Raw genomic sequence first — 21,869 nt, forward strand, 5'->3', positions numbered from 1 at the left:
AAAACTACAGTGAACTGAAGTGATGCTCTGATACGATAGGGATAATCTACATAAAATCCATAACTCTTTGTTTATAATACAGTTTTTAAGGCTTTAAACCTACTGCCCATGTTTAGCTTCTCTAGGTTGGATTTTCCGTCTTTAGTCAAACTTGCTTATCGCAAACAATTTTTTTTTTTTTTTTTAGATATCTCTATGGTTTTGAAGAATATTGTACATCAGCTAACATTGAATTTCAAATGGCATTGCCAGAGAAAGTGACGAACAAGCCTTGTAAAGACTGTGAAAAAGAAAAAGAATTGAAGATGCGTGAAGAACCAGAGCAGGATGCAAAAGAGATAAAAGTGGACAAGGACGAGCACAAGCAGGAAGAAGTAGAAGTAGTACAACAAGAAGAAAAAAAGTCAGCTGAGAATGATAATGAAAGTAAAGAAAATGATAAGCCCTCTGTTCTGGTAATATATTTTAAAGTTCGTCTTATATCTTGCTTATAAAGTCTGTTGGTGTGTTAATAACCATGAATTAATATGAAGATTGGAATTTCTATGATGGATTTAAAATAAGACAAAAACTCACTGTAAACCTAATTCAGAGCAAGACGTTTGAGCTGTATTTACCCTAGGTGCCAGTTTTAAGGGATCATGGTGTCAAAATGTCTGACTTGTTAGAACACAGCTGCAACATTCCACTTGTTTGAGGGCCTTCTGGGTGAAATGCAGACTAATTAGTGTCCAGCTTTATCCTTATCTGGATAATGCATGCTCACAGCTATAATATTGCTGATATTTTCATTAAGCATTTAGCTATGCTTGTAAATACTCATAATAATACTCATAAATATTGCTGTTACTTTTGTGTTCACATTAAACCAGTGAAGCTGTGGAAAGACCTGGGCCATATTATGTACACATGGTCTAATGTAGTTTAGTGGTCCAGAGAAACAAATGTTTATAGCTTTTTAAAATCCACTATTGACTCAGTGGCTTTAGCAGAGGAAGTTCAGGGTCATAAACTGATGTACTGCGCTGTATAGGCCTCGGAGTTTGCTGTGGAAGCAGTGTGGCTCCTCAAATCAGTGTGCAACAGAGCTGTATTAAGTGGCAGCCAGCCCTGGTCTGTGGGCTAGGGAGGCATTCTCTGGGAGGAATGCCAGATGGGCCAGTACTGGTATTCTGCATCACAAGTGGAAACATGCTTTGTGAAGTGTTTGTTTTGGAGATTGCTTTGCAGTCCAGGTCTAAGAGCTGCATGCCTATATCATTATGATAAAACAAGCTAGGACACTGGCTGCAACTTTAAACTGTTAGGTTTAGCTTAAGACTTTCAAAAGGAAAAGCAGCAGAGGTGCTGTAGTTTTAGGACAAGCCCCACCCTGTAGCATTGTTTTGCTGTTACGACTTCAGTGTGTTTTGTCTGCCTTTTCTTAAATCCTTTGTTTTCACCTTGTGAGTTAACTAGGGATTTTGTTATCCTAGGGAAACAAAAAAAATTTGCCAGATTCTGTGTTTACTCAGCCTGATCAAGAAAAGGACTTAAATATAATCAAAACTGAAGATGAAACCAAATTGGAGGATAAAGAGGAGGAGAAGATCAAAGAAATGGAAAATCCTACAGTAAATGCAGATGCTGAAGAAAAAGAAAAATTAGGGTAAGTTATGCTATTTCTAATCAGATGAAACATAGGTGTTTATTAAATTTTACTCTTGTAATTTGAATTTCAAATCAGACATGCCGTTGTTAGTTAGACTTGTATCTTCTGGAGACCGATGTGTTCATAACTTTGTCATTATGATCTATTTTTAAAAGAAAAGGCAGCTTAAGTTTTACAGGTTCCAGGCCTAAATGTAAGCTGAGTGAGAGCAGAATGTACAAATCATAGGTCTCTATTTGATTTAATACAAAAATATCAGAATCATTGTGAGGAGTATTTTCATACTTGATTTTGGTACAAGGCAAATGTGTTTCCAGCTTTTGCTTTTGGACAGGGGTGTGTAACATGGGAAAAGATGGAAGTACCTTGCATTGCTCCGTTAATGGCCTTGCTGCCTGGTACTGGCAGGAGTCTCTTGTGCAGACCTTCAGACAGGTGTTTTGAAAGTAGGAGATGGAAATAATAGGGATGATCAGGGCCATCAAATCAATGAGTTTGAGTGGATCATTTGGTTCATGGAATGGGCAGGTTTTCCTGTTTCAGTTCAGGAAAATCTCACAAGTGTTTTTCAGCAGCCACACAAAAAAAAATTACAACCAGAATGTAGTCCTCATTAATCCCCAGTGTGTTTACAGTTTGTATTCTTACAATTAAAACTCTCATACAGTATGATTTCAGTATGAAGAACACAACAATTCCCTTTAGAGGTCAGATAGATCTCTTTTAATACAGTATTTGTCTTCAATAAAACCCATTAACAGATGCTTAAGGGAGAAGCTGTTACAAAAGGGAAAGCAGATAATGACACCTCCTTATACTTTCACAGCAATATGTATATCAGGGATGTGTTGGGTTTTCTTGGGTTTTTTTTGTAGTTAATACCATCTGTTGCCTGACCAGTAATTCCCTTGTTCATTCCAGCAATTTTGTTGTTTAGTAGATCAGCTGTCTTGTCTTGATCTTCTGTCTAAATATTGTTAGCTCTTAATGCTTCTTCTGGCCCATTAAAAGTTGTGGCCAGAATGTAATGGTTTAGTATATTGATTTCTGATTCATTGGTAGTAGTTATTTTATTTTTACTTTTATTTTATTTTAGACTTTGATTTTTTAGTGGATTCTGGAATGATCCTTTTGTAAAATGTTTTTGTCCTCCTGAATATTTTCAGTGAGATTTTGTTGGCAATTTCTGTAACTCAGAAATGCAGAATACAGAAAAACCAAGTTCACCTGAGCTCAGTTAAAGAGCCTTTTCTTTATGGCTGTGATTTTGTTTGTATCCTATGTAAGCTTTTCTCTTTTAAAATACTAATTGCTGGACTTTGCTGCATTTGCTATTTTTAACATGAACTAGAGGAGTTGTACTTTAACAGGTTTGCAAGATTTTCAGAATTATTAAAGAATGATTTTACAATGCTGCTTTAAAAATATGGAACTAAACAGATAGATAACTTTGCCATACTTAGAGAATAGCAGTTTGTGAAGTTCCCTAAATTCTGTATTTGTATATGTGTATGTTTGTGATGTTACTTTTTATTTATTTATATACCTGAAAAGTATGGTGGCTTCATGCTTACCATGCTGCAGCAGTAAATGGTACATGAAAAATTAGAAGCTGCATTTGCTTTTCAGTAATCATTTAATTTTATTATTTTAAGTTGGGGTGTTTTTAATCCCAATTCATGTCAATTTGCCTTATTTATTACACTAAAAATGTTATTAGTGTTCTTATTTTTTATTTAGGAAAAAACCAAAAATCTGTAGAGAATTTCCTTTTAAGTTTTCCCAATTCACCTGATAGCAATTGAATGAATTCTTTTCCCTCTGCTCCTCCTTACTCATCCCAGTGGAAAACTCTTCCAACTAATATTTTTGCTATCATGACTCATGGAAGATTGTAATGAGTTGCTTAGAATAGAAAGCATAACTCTAAAAAGAGGTGTAGGTGGTGATGTGGTCATTGCTGGGAGGTATGCTGTTTGAAGGGATAATTTAAATTACAAAAATTGAACACTTATAGCGGGTAATTGTAAGTATTTATAAGCAGTATTACTGTAGTAGCACTGTTAGCATGATTACTTTTCCCTTCTACCCTCTCAGATTGATAGAGAGTACAAAATGCACTTGTATCAGCTTTAAAGAGCTTTTAAAAATGTCACTCTCATCCTAAGTGCTAAATAATGTTTTTAGCATTTATGCCATAAAGGCTTAAAGGAAATTTATGGGGCATTGTATTAGATGTTGCACTTCCCTATACCCAACTTCATGGATTAGAAGTGGCAGAACTTATGCAAAGGTGGAGATGCTGTGGTTGGAGTTCTTTGTTGAACTGAAATGCAAAGTGAAAACAGGTATTTTTTAGGTGGAAATTAATCACACACACCAATACTCAAAATGTAATAAAAATAGATCAGTGTGAAAGTCAGACTGAAATTTTGTTATTTAGTGTATTTAAAATGTCTTTCTAGCACTTTTTTAAAGTTATGGACCATTTGTCCTTCACAGTCCTAACAAATTAAATCTAATGTTATATTAGGCAAACTTTTAGGGTTTTCTATTTGCATTTATATCTATAGGACTTTGGACATCTTCATGTAGCTTATTTGTCTATAGATGCAAGGAACCATGAGGACAGAAAAACTTCTGGGTTTCTTCTTGCTGACTTTCTTATGGGAGGACTGGATGTAACTCTCAGCTTCCAAATCTCAGGAAATACTGCTGGAAGCCAGGGCTGTTTATTTTCTACAGATTTTGTTTCTCTGTGCAATCCCATGTGTCTCAAACCTTTGAGATTGCTACCACTTGAATTGTATGGTTCCATCTACACAGACTTTAACAATACGATGAAGAGGAAGAAAGGCTCAACTTTCTCTTCCTTTTTTCCCCAGAGTGCCAGTTTCTTTCCTGCTTGTGTGTCTGAGGACACTGAGAGTAAAGATTCAAAGGGCACCTTGCCCTTTATTCTGTACATCCTTCTCTTGTTCGCTTTTTGCTTTGTTGTTTTTGGGGTTTTTTTCCTGTGTCTAGTGGAAGATACCTGTGCTAGACAAAGGTTGTAGAACTTGTGGTCATTAAATCAAGTTTTTAAAAAAGCCAGTAATATATCTGTCCCAGAGGGTCCTTTACAAAACTGATTTGTAAATCATCCTTTTCCATAACATCAAAAAAAGTAGTTATACTTGGCCAATAAATAAGAAAGTTCAAAATCCTTCTTCTCAGAAGTTCCTACAAACTTGATGTTGTGGAAGTCATGATCTTCAAATGTAGCACTGCATAGGTGGTGTGCTGTTTCCTTTGTAGCATCCAGTAATATCAGCTGTTTTAACTTGTTGAACACTTGAGTCAAAGTCAACAAATTGGGAATGGACCTGTTTTTCTACACAATGAACAGTGTAGACAATTGAATATGTTCCAAAGAGATTGAGGCCAGAAGCCTAGCGGAGATTTTAAAAGGTGTGAGTTTTTTTAGTACAGGCTAATAAAATGAAAGGTAAATCTTCAAAAATTTCATAGTAGGTGCAGCTTGGAAATGGAAGTGTGGCTTAACTGCTATATAACCAATATTAGTAAGATTTCCACCCCCCCAGATAGTTAATTCAACTCCAAGTTTCTGTGTTGGTTTTGGAGTTTTTTATTGCGATTTTTTTTTTGGTTGGTTTTAACACTTTGCTCCAAGGCACCTGGAACAGACCACTATCAAGAACTTCATACTGAAATGAAAGTTTAAATGCTGAGAATCTGGGTAATTTTTGCTTCTCCACAAAAATTTGCCGCAGACTTATATATGGATAGTATTTGGATTTTTGAGGTGCCCAGGCAAAATTCTTTTAAGAATCCCAATTCCAGTACATGGACATAGCAAGAGCTTTTGTTCTTGTATTTTCTTTCTGGCGGCTGAGGTGCTGCCTTAACACCAGGAAGGGTTGCCATTACTGGATCTTACCTTGTTCTTGTTCATCAGACTGTCATTCTCACAAGTCCTTCTTTGGCCTTAGGAAATTTCTTGAATTTATTTGTTTTTTGTTCTTGAAAACCGTCTAATTTTTTTATTTTCTCCAAGGAATGCATGAATGAATGTCCTTAAGGAATGCTTTAGAAACCTAAACACTTCTGGTTGTCTGATACTGATGGTTTAGGTCTTTATGGTGTGGTTTTCTAGCAGCTGGTACTGTCATATTTTGACAATATTACAAGATGAAAATACTAAACATTTAGTTTTTGGTTTAATTCTGTTCAAGTCTATCAGCCATTCATTCACATGTAAGGAAAAAATCTTAAAGCTGTATGTGCATCTTTCATGCAGTAGTAACATTTCCCCTCCTGTAAGCAGTAGAAGGGAACTAGGAATAATAAAAGCAGTAATTGAAAACTAAGTCAAGATGGGCATTGTTTCATATGAACCTTTTTACTAAGGGGTATTGCCCCTGTGGGGTAAGAGGACTACCTGCTGTGCCTGTTCTGCTGCTGAAACTTTTTGTACAAGAGTTAAATTTTCTGATAACACCTGTTAGGGATTTTCTGAAAGCAGTTTACAGTGGGTTTATATAATAGTCAGAAGCTCCATTTCACATACGGGAGAAAGACATTGTTCCTTGTCTCTTGAAATGACACATCATTGTGGTGGTGGATATGAAATGATAGCAAGAAGGTTAGAATCTTTTGGAGTGTAGAATATTTTATATGAAAGCCATATCTCTTCGCTTCTGAAGAGTTCAGAACTATATATTGAGATAGCTTTCTCCAGTTTGATTCAAGTTGATGTGGAATTGATTTGCTTGGGAAAACGGAGAACAATGTGTCACGCTCAATGCTTGTGCAGTGTAAACGTATGCTCAGAATCTTAGATTGTTGGTGTGTATGCTAAAGAAAAATGTTTTTAAGAACCATACTTAGTAGTTTTATTTATAGGAATATATTTCAATGCTCTTATTTGCGATGTGTGATCTATTTATGTATTTCAGCTGCCTTTGTGTGAAGCAAGAAGTTCATTGCATAGTCATGTTTTCAGAAACAGTCTAATTGATTTTTTTTTCCCTTAGTATAGAATCCAGACTGATACATACAATGATTGCTTTTGATACAGCAATAAGCTGCAAATGTCACAACAATAAAGTGTGGAGTGGTGGTGTAAATGTACTGGCTCTTTGTATTGAATGGAATGGAGACATCTGATTTGGGAAAAGTGGTTCTGCCATCATAGTTTCCATAGCAAATGGTCACTGTGCAGGTTATTAACCATGGCTGTCACTGAGGCTTACATGTGTGGGAGAGTCTTTAAACACACATCAGATACTGGGTGCTTCCAAGGTGAATGTGAACCAGTACTGTAAAACCAGGAAGGGCTGTACTCTTCAGTCAGACTTTGGAACAAGCCTTTATCCTTTTGAGGAACGTTTCAGCATGTGGCTGAATGATGAGAAGTGAGGTCCTCTCACCTGTCTGGCAGCAGAGGAACACACTGATCACAGGCAATGTGCTTGCATGATTGAAGGGTACTGTACTACACTCAGGTGTGACTCAGATCAAGGCAGTGCCTTCCCCTTCCCTTGGGACAAGGGACCCTAACTGCATTTATTCCAACTTTCTGTGTGCAGACAGAAGTCTCTGGGGCTTTTATTTTCAGATTTTCTTTGTAACTTCAGAGGTGCTGTGGTTCAACCCAGCTGTCAGTCGTGTACCATGCAAATACTGGCTCACTTGCCTCCCACCCTGGTGCATCCTGTGCTACCAAGGAGAAATAATCTCTATCCTGACCAAAACAGAACAAGAGGGAAGACAAATAGTGATGATTTTTGGGGAGATGTTATTTTGTGTAATTAAAGATGAGATTTCATTGTCAAGGCATGAGTAAAGGTCTTAATGACCTCTCTGCCTTAAAACTTAAGGTCACCTTAATACATCTTAATACATCGGCAATGTGAAAACAGACTGAACATCTTTCAGCTCTGTATTATGAGAAGTAGAGGTTAAATTATGCTCTAGGATGAGAAAAAGGGGAAAAAAATAAGCAGGAAACAAAAATAGAAGCTAATTCCTAAACTTGAAGTGTCAGTTATACTAAAGTTTATTTCTGCTAGTGATTCAATTAACTGTAATGACTTAATTAAGGCAATAATTGAAATAATCTTGCTTCCTCAAATTTTAGAATAACCCCTGAAAAAAATAATCTTTCATGTGCCATCTCACCTGCTGTGTGTACCAGTGTGGTGCATCAGGGGAAGCATACTGGAGTTAGGGTTAGGTTTGCTGCAAAACAGGAATTCTAGGAGGCAGGTATAATGTTCCAAACCACACTCTGTCTCATAGGTTTCACCTGGGCTTTGTTACAGCTCATGTTTTGTGCCAGAGAGTGTGGGCTGAAAGAGACTTGCATGATGCTGCATTTTCTTGAGTGGTGTAAGAGCAGCAGCGTTTCATTTATTAACTATGTCCGGTTGTTAATGCACTTAATTATGGGCTTGTTGGTGTTAAATCTTCTATTGACTGAGAGTGACCTACTGTGTGTGGTTTTAGCCTTTTGAGGATATTGCCTTGTCATTTGAAACTAATATAAGCAATATTTGTATCGTCTAAACATTTTAATGGTTTTACTTTATTAACAAATAATTTTGCATTCTTATTCATTAATTTCTTGCTTCTGAAGGTTTATGTTCCCAATCGTTGTGAGATGGGGTGAGGGTATTCTTTTTAGTCTGTGGTTGTAATTTGTAGTGTTTTTGAGTCCTGATAAGCTTTCTGGTAATACTTTGGATTCTGGAACAGTTACACTTGTATTGCTGTGTCTCCTGTGCAGTGTATATGCACATCTGCTGCTGCCTTGTTTCATCAGCTGCTGCTGGGGGTTGTTCATATTGTTGTAGCTTTGTGGTAGATATTGCTCGGTACTGGTTTTAAGTTGACAATTACTGTCTGCTGCCAAGAGGTTTGTTTCTTTTTTCTTTTCTTTTTTTTTTTTTTTTTTTTTTTTAATTTATTTTACCTTTTCCCCATGCCCTTCCCCCAAATGGGATTTTGGCTAAACAGCATTGAAGAAAATTCAGTGATCTCATGCATACATACATGGACTCATGAAGTTATGACTGTGCATTCTGGATGCCTACAATCACTATTTCCTCTTAGAAATCTCAGTTTTGTGGCAGTCACGGCTTCCCCTTTGTCTGCACTGCCAGATTTGAACTATTTATGGCATTATAAGACAATATCTTCCTTGCAACTGTTGGTATGTGTTCTTGGGTTTTGTGTTGCGGTTTTTTTGTTGCTGTTTTGTTCCAGGAGCTATATGAGTGTGTTGGATTTTTCTGCTCAAAAATTATGAACATTCTTTGCTTCTGTTTGGTTTCCTAAAACCTTGAGCTTATGATTGCTAACCAAGTCACTCCTTAGAACACTTTTTAATTGCAGCCCTCTCTGCTGCCATTTTGCTTCCTGACATGCCCTCCACCTGTGTTCAGCCTGCTGTTCACATCTCCTTGACCATCCAAGTTACTCACCATGATGGTTTCACACATCTCTTGCAGAAGGTACCAATTTCTGGTATTTTCATGCAGTCTTTGTAGGATATGTTGGGACACCAAGATGGGAGAGACTCGAAATTTGTTCAGCTTTCCAAAAGTCATGGGCACCATAGTTGCCAGTGTCTGGAAAATCCTGACTCTCCAGCACAGGCATACTTTACTTCGCAGACAGCGTTCGAGGATTGTGCCCCTAGATCTTGGAGAGAAAAAAATAAGAAGGCAGAATTTGGTTCACTGCAGTTTTGAAGTGTACTTAGTAACAGAGAATCAAAAGTTCATCTTGTTCTTGGAGCAGTGGTGGCTCTGCTTCTGATCCTGTTTTTTTAAGCTTTTGTATGATAATACCTATTGAACTGAAATTGGCTAGGAATTTTTGTTTAGTGCAGCAGAGAGTATAACTTAAAATAATTTAAATTATTAGTTGGTGCTTTTTATTGTTAACTCTGGAATTCTGTTCAGGGATTTTTCATCTGAATCTTTGGGCACCTTTTTTCCTGATTTCCTTGGGAAGTAAATTTTACCATAAGTGAGCTTTCAAATCCTGTGTATTCATGTTGCATTTTTAACTCAGGTGGTTTTAACTTCACTAGCAAAGTAGTTCAGTGAAAGCGTATAGTTCTATATCTATCTATCTGTCTGTATTTATATCTCCTGGAAGGCCAAGACTTTGTGTATGTGTGTGTATATTTATACATATACATACATATATACATAAAAAATTAAAATTAAAATATTGGCCTTCTTGAATTATACTGTAGGGTCCGTGCCATATATACCTGAATAGATATGTCTTCTGTGACTTGTCACAGAAAAAGATGGATTTTTTTAGCCTTTGTCTCAGTGTGTATGCACATGTGTGTATATACATATATGTATTTGTATATTTAGTGTGTCTATGCATATCTGTGACAACATTCATTTCTGAAGTAATTTTATTAAATCAGTGTGGTTATACTACAGTTGAATTTAGCATATTGTTCTGAATTACCTTTTGCCAGCTAACTAGATAGTAATACTGCAGTTTTACTTCTGCAAAGGAGCATCCTTTTGCAGAGAGAAAGTAGCTTGGCTTATCTGAGTATTTTCTACTGAAAATGTTATGGAAAGGCTTATATTATTAATACAGACTTCCCTCTTGGTGAGCTTAACTAAAATACTGGTGTGAATCAGACTTGGAGCAGTACTTACATTCTCTCTTATCGAGATAGCCAAACATACCTGTTCCGTGTATCAGGTTTTTTTTATTGTTGGCAGTCTGCAGTTGTGAATTTAGTCAGCAACTAAATCTGTTCTGTGTTGCACAGAGTGTGTGATTAGAATGGTACGAGGGCCAATAATGCTGCTTTATAAACCTAATTAAGTTTAGAAGATATTTTCCCCCATTACTTTTGTAATCTACTCTGCCTCTTTAAGCTGATTGCAGATAATTTTCAGATAACTGAGCAGCCTGTGGCTGCCATTGACTGAAACAAGCAAGATTTGTGGGTTCTTACTGCTTCTGAAAATTGGTCCAAAATAGCTAAAGATGTCTTCAAAACTAGCTTACTTCTGAAAGCAGTGAACACCTGCTTGTGTATTTATATAGTAATTAAATGCAAGTTTGACATATTTAGAATATTTCTGGTGTAATTGGCAAGGAGTGATAAGGTCATAAATTAGCACAGGTTGTTTAATTTGCTAATACAGTCACATAAGGTGTTGGGGAGTTTTTTGTCCAAAATCTGGTTGTGGTTGCAGTAATTTCAAGCTGTTGAGACAGAGTTTATGCATTATAACAAATCAAGGATTTTTTTGAGAAGCCAGTTTCAAGAAACATTTGTAAAACTTAAAAAATGGAATTTAGAAAATTTTCTCTATATTGAAAATAATTAATTTTTAAGTGAGTAAATTGTATTTAAACAACGACACTGCATGCAAGAATCATATAAAGATGAGTTTGAACAACTTCTACTCATACAGATTTTGATGGAATTTTTTTTTCTTTTAGTCACTTTTGCACCTTACAGTCACTGGATTTTGTGTGTGTTGCTATATCCTGTTTTGCTGATATTACTCAGCTGTAGTACAGTTTCACATATTTGGAGCCTCCTGTTTCCCACTCTCTAATGCATCCACAATATTTATCAATATATGTGGTTTGGAACTGAAAAGCTTATGAAGTATCTCATATTAACTCTACAATTTTTTAAACCTTTCAAGAGATGACACGAATAAGGAAGAAGATGAAGATGAAGAAGAAGCAGAGGAGGAGGAAGAGGAGGAGGAGGAAGAAGACAACAATAACAATGAGGAAGAAGAGTTTGAATGCTATCCACCAGGCATGAAAGTCCAAGTGCGGTATGGAAGAGGGAAAAATCAAAAAATGTATGAAGCTAGTATTAAAGATTCTGACATCGAAGGTGGAGAAGTCCTTTACTTGGTGCACTACTGTGGATGGAACGTGAGGTAACTTGAGTTTTAGTTAGTGATTACTTCTTGAATTACTTCTCAAATACACTTATGAATTTTAAAAACTAAATTAATGGACATCTTGAGTCCTAAACTTTCAGTATTGGTGTTCTGTGAAGGTCATTGTACTGTATGAAACTTAGATTTTTATCATTATATAAATGCAGGGCTTTAGTTACTTGGAAAATCATCTTAAAATGACTTGTTCAAAGAAGGCTTCATTTGTTCCCCATCTTACTTTTAGATCTTCCCATGCAAGAGACACATCACTCTTTTCAGGTTCCTCCTCTGGCTCTCTTAAGCCAATTTTCTCTGATTCAGTGTTTGAGTAGTGCATTTAGCTGAGTGAGCTCACTCTTGTCAGTGAAGCACAGAGTACACCAGCAATAGGGTATTTAACTGGGAAACAACAAGATTCTTAGTGTCAAATAAGTGTGCAGCAAGTAACTGCATTTCATCTGATCTGATATCTATCCTCCCTAGCCCACCTCCCCTGCCAGCCAGACTCTTCTTAGCCTAGTGGCTTCCTTATGCTTTCTTTAATAGGAGGAGCATATGTTTTTTATTGTCTTTAGTCTAGCATTAATAGAGGTAATTTGAAGTATTTCTGTTGCTATTTCAGACCTCTTTTTTGCCTTTTAAAACTTGAAGCAACTTTGAAAACAGTAGAGAAAACTAAAAATTTTGAGCTGCTTATAAACATGTCTGCTCCTTTCCTCAGTTTCCACATAATTGCTCATTGTCCTTAAATATTGCCTTTTAAACTTCATCACTATCTGTAAAAAAAATCCCCAAAGTCTGAAACAGGTCTGAGGTACTTTTTTCTTATTTTTCCTTTTCTGGGAAAGCTGAGGTTCTTGTAACCTTCATCTGTCATCTGGGCATCCTGCCTCTGGCCAAGATGGCAGGACAAATACCATTTACGCAGTTCTAGCAAGATCTGCTAGCAAAGGTGACAGAGAAGTGCAGTGCTTCTCTTGCTGCCTTGAATTCACCTCTTTGCATCACGGCCCGGTGATCCAGGCACTGCTGCCGAGGAGGAATCTCGCTCTTGCCAGTTCTGGTACCGATCTTCTGTAGAATTTTGATCTACATTGATCTACAGAAATAGGATCTGACATAAACTGTCTTCAGGCAACGTCTGTAAGCATAGTGGGCTGTGAAGTCAAGAGACGAGGGGAGATGCAGCCTGCTCAAGGTGGGAGCTGGGGTGTGACTTGCGTTCTGGTCCGGTTCTTACTGAGAGGACTCCCTTGGAGTGCAATTTGCTGAAATTTTCATCCTACTCACTGAAGACTACTGTGTGTACCATTCCAAGAGGTTTCTTGCTTTTAAACTCTTGTTTTGGAATTCACGTGTAAGCATAGAAGTTATTTTTCTTTTGGAGCAAATATCATGCTGTTATCCGTGCTGTGAGGTGAAATGATCAGAATTTTACTTGAGCAGTACTGCTTCAAATCTGAAGAAATGAGAAGTCAGAAATGAGTCTTCTTCACCTTGGAGATTCCAGCACCCCAGTTCTTAAAGGAGAAATCAAGATTCTAAATTTTTAATGCTTCATTTTAAGCAAATCTGCAGATTGATGTTAGAGGCGTTATTTCTGTTACTAGGATATGTTTTACAATAAAAGCATTTTTAGTTAACTTGAACTCATTTGAGAAGTAAGGAATGTTGATTGTTTGGTCTTTCTGGCAGCAGGACTTGAGTTTATATTTTTACCTGGTGTTTCAAAAGAGCCCTCTGAAAAGGTTTGGGGGGGGAGTAGGATTCTTCACTGAAAAATACATCAGTGATTGAGATTTAGCTGTGGGACTGTGCATGGACTCTGCTAAATGTGGCTAATGTTTTTCATACATGTAAAATTACTTAAGTTTATTTATTTGACAGATAGAGTGTGTAAGCCTCAGCTTTAGCCAGCATCTAAATACTTTGACAGCTTAATATTGTGAAGGCTAGTCTTGTAGGCTGTAACAGCTTGATTTGGCTTTCAGTCAGTGACAACCTGGAAAAGCAACTGCCTTAGCTGGGTAGGAAGCAATTCCCTTCCCTCCTTATTCATTGAAGATTACTTAGCAGGGACAAGTACTGTATGTACAGTACAGGGGATGTACTGAATTAGGATTTGCTAGTCATCCAGGGTTTTTTTAATTCTGTCATTCTTCTGCTCCTTAAAGTTGACTTTCCCATTTCCCCTTGCAATCAGGTATACCATTTAATGGCCTGTTCTTTAAACTCATAAGTTGGAGCAGAAATCCTAAATAACTACTAAAGGTTCTTATCACAAAGTAATTTCAGTATCAGTCTGGAATTCAGGATAACTGTTTGTGTGGGCATGCTCACATTCCTTAGGGTACTTGGAATGATGTTGGGTGAACTTTATACTCAACCTCATTAGTTTGGTTTGGTTTTTTTTTAATGCTCTGGAACAGTGACATTAAGAACTGTGGAACTTTTTTTTTTTGTTTTAAAGAGTAAATAGAAAGTGGAGAAGCTGTACAGCATTATGCTAAAGGATCTTGTTGTAACCTTCTGAGATTCAGGTGATGTGTGTCTCTGGTAAAGGTCTCTGAATGGTAGTGTTCAGTGGAGCCTGACTTGCAGTCAAAGGGAATGGTAGAAATCTCTACCCTGTTAGAGGCACCTGTTTATGTTACCATGTGTTAACCAGAAAAAGCAGAGAAATACACAGAAACTTCTTCTGACAGACCAGTGATGTTCTGAATAATGTGTAATTTATACATATGTGTTTTATAGGTAACTAAAACTTCTTTGGGGCCTATGATGCCAGTTCCTTCTGTTTCCATTTTATTCTTCAGCTCCCAGTGCAAAGAACAGTTCATTGTGTGTTCGAGGTGACTTTCTTCTGCAGTGTATTCCCAGTAATTAGAGGGTGCATATTTAAAAAGCATTTAGATCGATGAAACTGTGTGTCATTATGGTACAACATCACAAGACATGTTATTCTTGAATGTTTCAATTGTTTAAAGCTAAGACTTACTATTTTCAACACTTCTTTCCTTCAGAAATCTGCATGTGAAAATACTAATTTCTGCCTTAAGTTTTTTGAAGCATTATTTCATATACAAATTTTATACTTCACAGTCAAATACTGAAATTAAATGTGCAGCAAAATTTCTGGTCCTAGAGAGTAACGTATGTCATTAGGGGGCAGGGGAGAGATTATTAAAAAAAAAAAAAAAAGAAAAAAAAGAAATTAGGCAACCTAGAATCCCCATCTAATATCCCAGTATTTGAGTATCAGACTAGTTTTTCTCCTTTCTTTGATTACAGAAAAAAAAAAAAATTAATTCTCTTTTTTTAGCAGCTACAGATAGTATACTGGACCTTTTCAGTGAATTTGCCAAGGCTTACTAGCTCCTTGAGGTCACCTGTCCTTCTGAGAAAAGTGCTACATTTGCTAGCATAAATCTAGTCTGGACAAGTATGCTTCCTTCCTTTTTTCTCCTCTAGTACTTGTGTGGAAGATTGACTGTGCAGTCTCTGAGAGTATGTTGTGGTGCATTTTGTCTTGCAAGTAGTGCCTGTGAATGTAATAGTATCAGTACAGACTCTGATGCAAGGTGCTCTTCTTTGTCTTCATTTTGGTAAGGCAAGGGGATTTTCTTTATGGAAGCGTTCCAGGTCTTCATATGAAACCTGGTTTAAAAAAATAAGTAAATAATAATTCCTTATTAAACCCCCCATCTTGATTTTCAAAGAAATCTGTGGTACCTCTTTTAGGAGCAGCTCCCCATATTATCTCCTTCCTTTCCACTCTCATCTGCTCACTTCAGGGTGGTGAAGCTAGTACATGTGAAAGACAGCACTGCAGTAAAGCAACCCAGGTCCTCTGAAAGTACATGCTTCTTGTAATGAGAGCTGAAGAACTTTTTTGATAATATTTTTTGGGTTATTTTTGTTTTGTGAACAGACTGTCCAAAGTAAGATTAGTGATGAAGTAAGTGTTCATATGTTAGCAGGTGCAGTTCTAGAAAGAGGCTCTAGTCTGAGTCACACACCCCATTTTAGATAAAGCTTTCAGGGTGCTTCTCTGTCTTGCAGGGGAGGAGAATGTAATTTAGGGTCAGGCTGTCAACTGTGGCTTGGAATATATCTTTTCTGCAGGATCTGTTTGAGCCTGGGGTCCAGTTGTCCCAGGTTTAGGCAAACCATTTGCATCAGATATGTGAGTAGTTAAAGGAGCTGTGTGATGCAAAGGAGTGAAGTGTGGGGCAGCTGAGTCCCTGGAGAAGATGGGAGATTTCTGTGGCCTCCTCACAGTGTCAGCCTGCTGTTTTGGATGCAGGCAGGAGTAAAGCAGGAAATGCTCTGGCCTGCAACTGTGACTGTCACACCTTAGTGTTCCAATTTGTATTCCTTGAGATGAGAGCTTGCATGAGCACCGTTTCTAGTCCATGATGTTTAGGACACTGTGGTATGGACAGGTGTTCTCTTCAGATTGTTCACTTCTCTCCTTTGGTTCAGTGTGCCCCCATGTCTGTCAGCTCTTGCCCCAACAGGCACTGCAGTTGCTGTGAATCTCAGACAGTGTGGGCGGTGCACAGACTTTGCATAGGAGGAAGATTAATTTCTTATTGGAGATGCATAAGAATGAGTGATACAAATTTGGTATTCTAGCAATGTGGTTGAATGTGCAGAAAGGACACTGTGAGAATCCTCACTTTTTACCATGTGTTTGTCAGGTCCTAGTGCTGTTTTTCTGCATGTATTTAGATCTAATAAAATACTCGTGCGTTTCTCTGGGTCACAAAGTCCATTTGGCAGGCACTTTGTGGTGTTCCTTGTGCAAAACATATCTTTGTCTTGAAGAAAGATTGCTTCAAATAGGGTTTCCCACAGTCTCACAGAATGTGGGATTTTTCCATATGAGCAAGTACTCTGCAGAATTGTATTTCAGTTTTGAACCTGTTTACTGACATTTCACTTGGTAATGACAGTGTAATAGTACAGTAATAGGCAGTGGTGTGTATTAATAATAATAGTAATAGACAGTGGTGTCTGCAGCAGTGTATGCAGTCTTGGTATATCATAGTCTGCATGGTCTGCTGTGAGATTTTGTGGGTTTTATTGTCACATGGAGGTGAAAAAGCAGAATAAATTGTTTTGGAGAGCTGTTTTTCAGACTGCTGCTATTTCATTTTTCACTGTATTATTATGTGACATTTAAGTTAGTAGAATACAGTATTTACCTTCTGAAATCCCTTGTATGGATCATAAATCATAATGCGTAGGAAAGCAAGTTAGAAAATTGCATGTTTTTCCCTAAATAATTTTAATTTTTGTCAATATTGTGAATATAATTGACAGTGGTTGCAAAGGAGCTGAATTAGGACTGTGTCAGTAGTCATATATCAAAATTATGATCAAGTAAGCCCAGCTGGAAAGCCAGCATGGTGATCAACTCAATATTGTACAAGTTTGTTTGAAGAGTGTGGTTTTGGGTTTTTGAAGTTGATTTTTTCCCCTCTTTTTTTCATGTTTTCTTGGGGGGATCAGAATTTGTTTGTATGTGCATTCAGGTCAAAGTTAGTACCAACAAATTTTAAACTGTTTTTTTAAATGTTTCTCATGCATATGGTTCTTGAATTTACAATTTAAGTAGTAAAGCAGCTTATTGTTATGGGGAGGAAGAAAAAATTATTTAAGTGACTCTTGACTTTTTCCGAAATACACAATCTGGCAAGCAGAGTACCACAGTTGCAGTATATTCATACTAAGAATGTACTTCTTTGGTCTTGGATTTGTACTTATCAGGTCCAGTCATGAATAACAAGATGCCTGTTGTTATATAATATCTTGGTGCTATTTAGTATTTTTTGTCTGGTATCACTCTGATACTAAGTGGAAACCTTTAACAGAAGGGGAACTGAAAAATGTCCCTGTGAAGTCAGTGACTCAAAGCTGGTGACTCTGAAGGGTTACTCACTCCAGATAACTCCTTGCAGTCACTCGGGATCGAAAGAGTTTATTTTTATTAACACGTCACATTTTTTGTAGTTGAAAGGATTTATTTTATTGTTATTTTATTTTATTGTTGTTTATTTTATTGTTAAGGGTTTACAGTGTATAAATAGGAAGTATAGTTTTTAGTGGTCTGTACAGATTTCTCATTCAGGTAGTTTGTCCGACCTGCATACATGGATTTCTGCTGTTCTGTGCAGACTGGAAAATAGGTTTTGCATTTGCCCCTCAGTGTAAAAAGATGTTAATCCTCTGAACCTTAGCTGAAACCTCACAGACTTGAGAATTACACAAATTACTCTATTCAAATTCCAATTGTGTTTTTATATGGCTACTAATTCTCTTTTTCCTCAGTTAAATTTCTACTGTGATGTGATTATCTGCTTAAAACAATAAATGTGTATGTTTCTTTTTCCGTTTAGGTACGATGAGTGGATAAAGGCAGACAAGATAGTGAGACCAGCTGATAAAAATGTACCAAAAATTAAGCATCGAAAGAAAATAAAGGTAGTTTTTCTCCCTTTTCTCTCTTGTTGCTCCCAGTGTTGGTTTGATACATAGTTAAGTAATCCCTGCCTCCCTTCCTGACCTTTTGATTGGCCTGCAAATGCTTATCAGGTAAAGCAGCTTCGTAGCCTTTTAAACATTAACTCTTTTCATCATGGGTTTGGCTTTTCTCTTTGAGGTGAGGAGGGGAAGCTTCTCTTTCCTTCTTTCCTGAATTTTTAATTAAGTGTATGTAGTCATTTACAGAAATCAAATGAGAAGGATACAGATTATTGTCTGTGTTGGGAACCAGCTTGAGGGGGGTGAAATTTGAGATCTCTTGATTCTGCAGTGCAAATCTGTGGACTAGTCCATGTGCATAGGACTCTGTAATTTTATTGCCAAGATTTTTTTCAAAATTAATTCTTCCACAACTGATATTTAGGCTTAGATGATGACATATTTCTTGAACAGTGGGCTGCAAGGGAGCTTTTCCTTCTGCCACTGCTGAGCCTGGCATCCTGCAGTGCCACTTCTCGCACACTGGGTGTATTTGTTTTCCCATTTGTTTTAGTGTTGGCAAAGTCCCCGTCTTGAATAGAAAGGTCTTGTTATAGAGCGTAGCAAGTTTGTAGTCCTTAAAGCAAAGAGGAGAGTTTTCCTCTACAGAGTGAATGTTTAAGATAACTGTAAGCATTGTTTAATTGTAATCCATTATAAGATATGTGCTCCAATGAGAAGAGTTTTTGTATCTTTTTTTCACCTAGAATAAAACTGACAGAGAGAAGGAAGAGAAGTATTCTCCTAAACCTTGTAAACTGCGACGTTTGTCAAAACCCCCCTTTCACACCAGCACATCACCAGAGACTGGGTCCAAACTTGACAGCACTGAAGCCAAAAATACTGAACAAGCTTCAGTTAAATCAATAGAAATTACTTCTATCATTAATGGGCTACAAGGTATTGTACTTTAAAGCTTTTTCTAATTCTGTAAATGGCATTTAAACAATGTAGAATAACTGATGCAACCAAATGCTTGAGTCTGTCTGGCTAATTATAACAGAAATAACGTTGGACAAAAGCAGTGTTGGCAGTTTCTGTGAATTCACTGTGTTAATGGTCATTACATTTTGTGTTGCCATCCTTTTTTTTTTTTTTTGTTGCTGTTTGATATAGAGCAAAGCATATTTGCTTCCTATCTAATCTGTTAATTTGTAAAGTTTTAATTTTTGGTTTACTTAAGCTATTGGACCCGTTATTCATATCTGCACGTCTGTTGCTAGCACTGTGTTCCTCTGCCCACACATTTACAGCAGCATTTTAATACCTACTCGCTTCTCTTCATTCTTAGTTTACAGCATGCTTCCAGAGAAGGAAATCATACATGGTATAGGTAGTTTGGGTAACCACAAACTTTTGTGGAAGCTGTGTGAATTTAATAATCATTCCAACTTATTTGACACTGGCCACTGGGTTCCAAAACTGTTGGCAGAATAACAGTCAATATAATCTATAGTGCTTCTTTTCCTTAGGAAATGAGAAACAAAAAAAAAAAAAAAAAACCCAAACAATTAGCAATGACACTATTATTAGTATGATAATTAATCTTTAATTAACTTTACAAATCAAGGAATTACATATATCTATATATTTGAGCCAATTCCTGTTTCTCCTTGAATCTGTATCTTTTCACACTGAATGAGATTGCTGTTGATTCCTTTGGGATTATATATCTTTGTTCTTCTCTTGGTTTCTTTGTTGCTGACCCTGAATTTTCTTGCAGTTGTCCTACATTCTTCTTGTCCGTTTGTTTCCCTAAGTGTTTTTCTTTATTGCTTTCACTTCCTTTTTTCCAGGCTGGTCATCAGATTGGTTCATTGGTTTGTTAGACAGTATCCAATATGTGTGGTGTTATTCTGTCCTTGAGACTCTGGATTTTCCAGGGAAAAGGTGTCTGTGTTAGGAGCTTTGGAAAAAAGGCAGATAATGGTAGTATTTGTCACCCATAAGAAGTATGTAAAGGCATCTTTCAGTTACTGGTTTGGGTGCAGAAGTTAGTTTTTTATGGATTAACGCATGCTATGCTTTCTCTACCTGTTCAGAAATTCCTGGAGATGTACTGTATAACAGAGAATCTTCCTAGTTTCTAATCTAGACTTTTGAACTCTTCAGGAGGTACCATTTAAGAGCATTAAGACTGCTAGAGATCCCTGTAGCATGTCTTCATAGCTGTACAGTTTTCTTTAGTTTTTTTTTTTTTGGTTTTTGTTTTTCAATAATTCTTTGTAATCAGAATCAAGACAAACTTTTCTTGTTTTGTTTTTGTTTTGTTTGGATTTACTTTTAATTAGCTTCTGAAAGTTCTGATGATAGTGAGCAAGAAGATGACCAAAGTGCCCCGAATGCTCATGCTGATGGCAAGGAGGAATCTCAGCCCGACGCTGTAAGCCAAGATAAAAATGAACTCCGTCTAAAAGACCAGAGCGGTTCATCCCTCCCAGAAGAAACTAAAGCTCTTACAGATGCAGTGGTGCCCAAGTCTGTATCCAAGTCTCCTGAAAGATTGCGGAAAGAGATGGAAGAGTTATCTGAAGATAGTGACTCTGATGGAGAAGACGAAGCCACAAAGAAGAGAAAGGATGGAAAGAAGGAGATCGTGGATAAAACAGCAAAACCACAAGTGAAGCGTGGTAAACGAAGACACTGTGTTGCAGAGGAGTCCTTAAAGACCGTGTCACCTAATAGAAAGGATGAAAAGTCCAAAAACAAAGACTCCCTTAGTTTAGAAAACAGCAGTAACAGCTCCTCGGATGAAGATGAGGAAGACAAATCTAAACTGAAAATCACTCCAACGAAAAAGTACAATGGACTAGAGGAGAAAAGGAAATCTTTACGGACAAGTACTTTCTACTCCGGATTTTCTGAAGTGGGAGAGAAAAGAATAAAGCTTCTAAATAATTCTGATGAAAGACTTCAGAACACCAGAGCAAAGGATCGAAAAGATGTGTGGTCAAGTATCCAAGGCCAGTGGCCGAAGAAAACGCTGAAAGAGCTGTTCTCAGACTCTGATACTGAGGCTGCTGCTTCTCCTCCACACGCTGCTCCTGAGGATGCTGCGGCAGAGGAGCAGCTTCAGACTCTTGCAGAAGAAGGCATTTCTTTGCCTAACTGTGACCTTGAAAAATCTTTGCCAGCAAGTGTGGATGTAAAACCTGTTGAGGAAAAACCGACTGAAGTGGGTGAGAAGAAAGTTGAATTTCCAAGCAGTGGCAGCAATTCAGTGCTAAATACGCCTCCTACAACTCCTGAGTCACCTTCCTCTGTAACTGTGACAGAGTCCAGTAGACATCAGTCCAGTGTCACTGTCTCTGAGACACTGCCACCAAATCAAGAAGAGATACGAAGCATCAAAAGTGAAACAGATAGCACAATAGAGGTGGACAGTGTGGCAGGGGAGCTGCAAGACCTCCAGTCTGAGGGAAACATTTCTCCAACAGGTTTTGATGCCAGCGTCAGCTCCAGCAGTAGTAATCAACCAGAGCCAGAGCATGCTGAAAAAGGTAAAGGAAAGGGTAAACAGAGCTGTCTCCAACCACCTAGCCAGCTCTTACTTCTAACATTGCTGATGTGTTTTCATTCTGTTTTGATTATGGTGCAGGGAAATTAGTTGTTGCAGGAAGTAGTAGCCTGCTGTCCATTTCAGATATGTGGAAATGGCATAATCATCTCGTGAGTAAAATGTCATCTGCCAGCAAGTTTATTGGCTTTTCGTTTGAAATTGTGGTGGTTTC

General features: G+C 37.3%; 1 protein-coding gene across 5 annotated transcripts in view; it reads left to right on the plus strand.

Annotated features, from left to right (window-relative positions):
* Nucleotides 1–21,869, plus strand: part of ARID4B (AT-rich interaction domain 4B) — an 88,196-nt gene that overhangs the window by 57,841 nt on the left and 8,486 nt on the right. For 3 of the 5 annotated variants that reach the window (XM_041485478.1, XM_041485480.1, XM_041485483.1), the window contains 6 exons: nucleotides 188–455; nucleotides 1,476–1,648; nucleotides 11,362–11,607; nucleotides 18,015–18,099; nucleotides 18,846–19,038; nucleotides 20,430–21,638. In XM_041485478.1, the coding sequence (XP_041341412.1) occupies nucleotides 188–455; nucleotides 1,476–1,648; nucleotides 11,362–11,607; nucleotides 18,015–18,099; nucleotides 18,846–19,038; nucleotides 20,430–21,638 (2,174 nt within the window). The remainder of the gene's footprint in view (nucleotides 1–187; nucleotides 456–1,475; nucleotides 1,649–11,361; nucleotides 11,608–18,014; nucleotides 18,100–18,845; nucleotides 19,039–20,429; nucleotides 21,639–21,869) is intronic. The other 2 variants (XM_041485481.1, XM_041485482.1) reach the window with 1 other exon arrangement.

Source organism: Pyrgilauda ruficollis, unplaced genomic scaffold, assembly GCF_017590135.1.
Source record: "Pyrgilauda ruficollis isolate IOZ18807 unplaced genomic scaffold, ASM1759013v1 scaffold70, whole genome shotgun sequence".
NCBI lineage: Eukaryota > Metazoa > Chordata > Aves > Passeriformes > Passeridae > Pyrgilauda > Pyrgilauda ruficollis.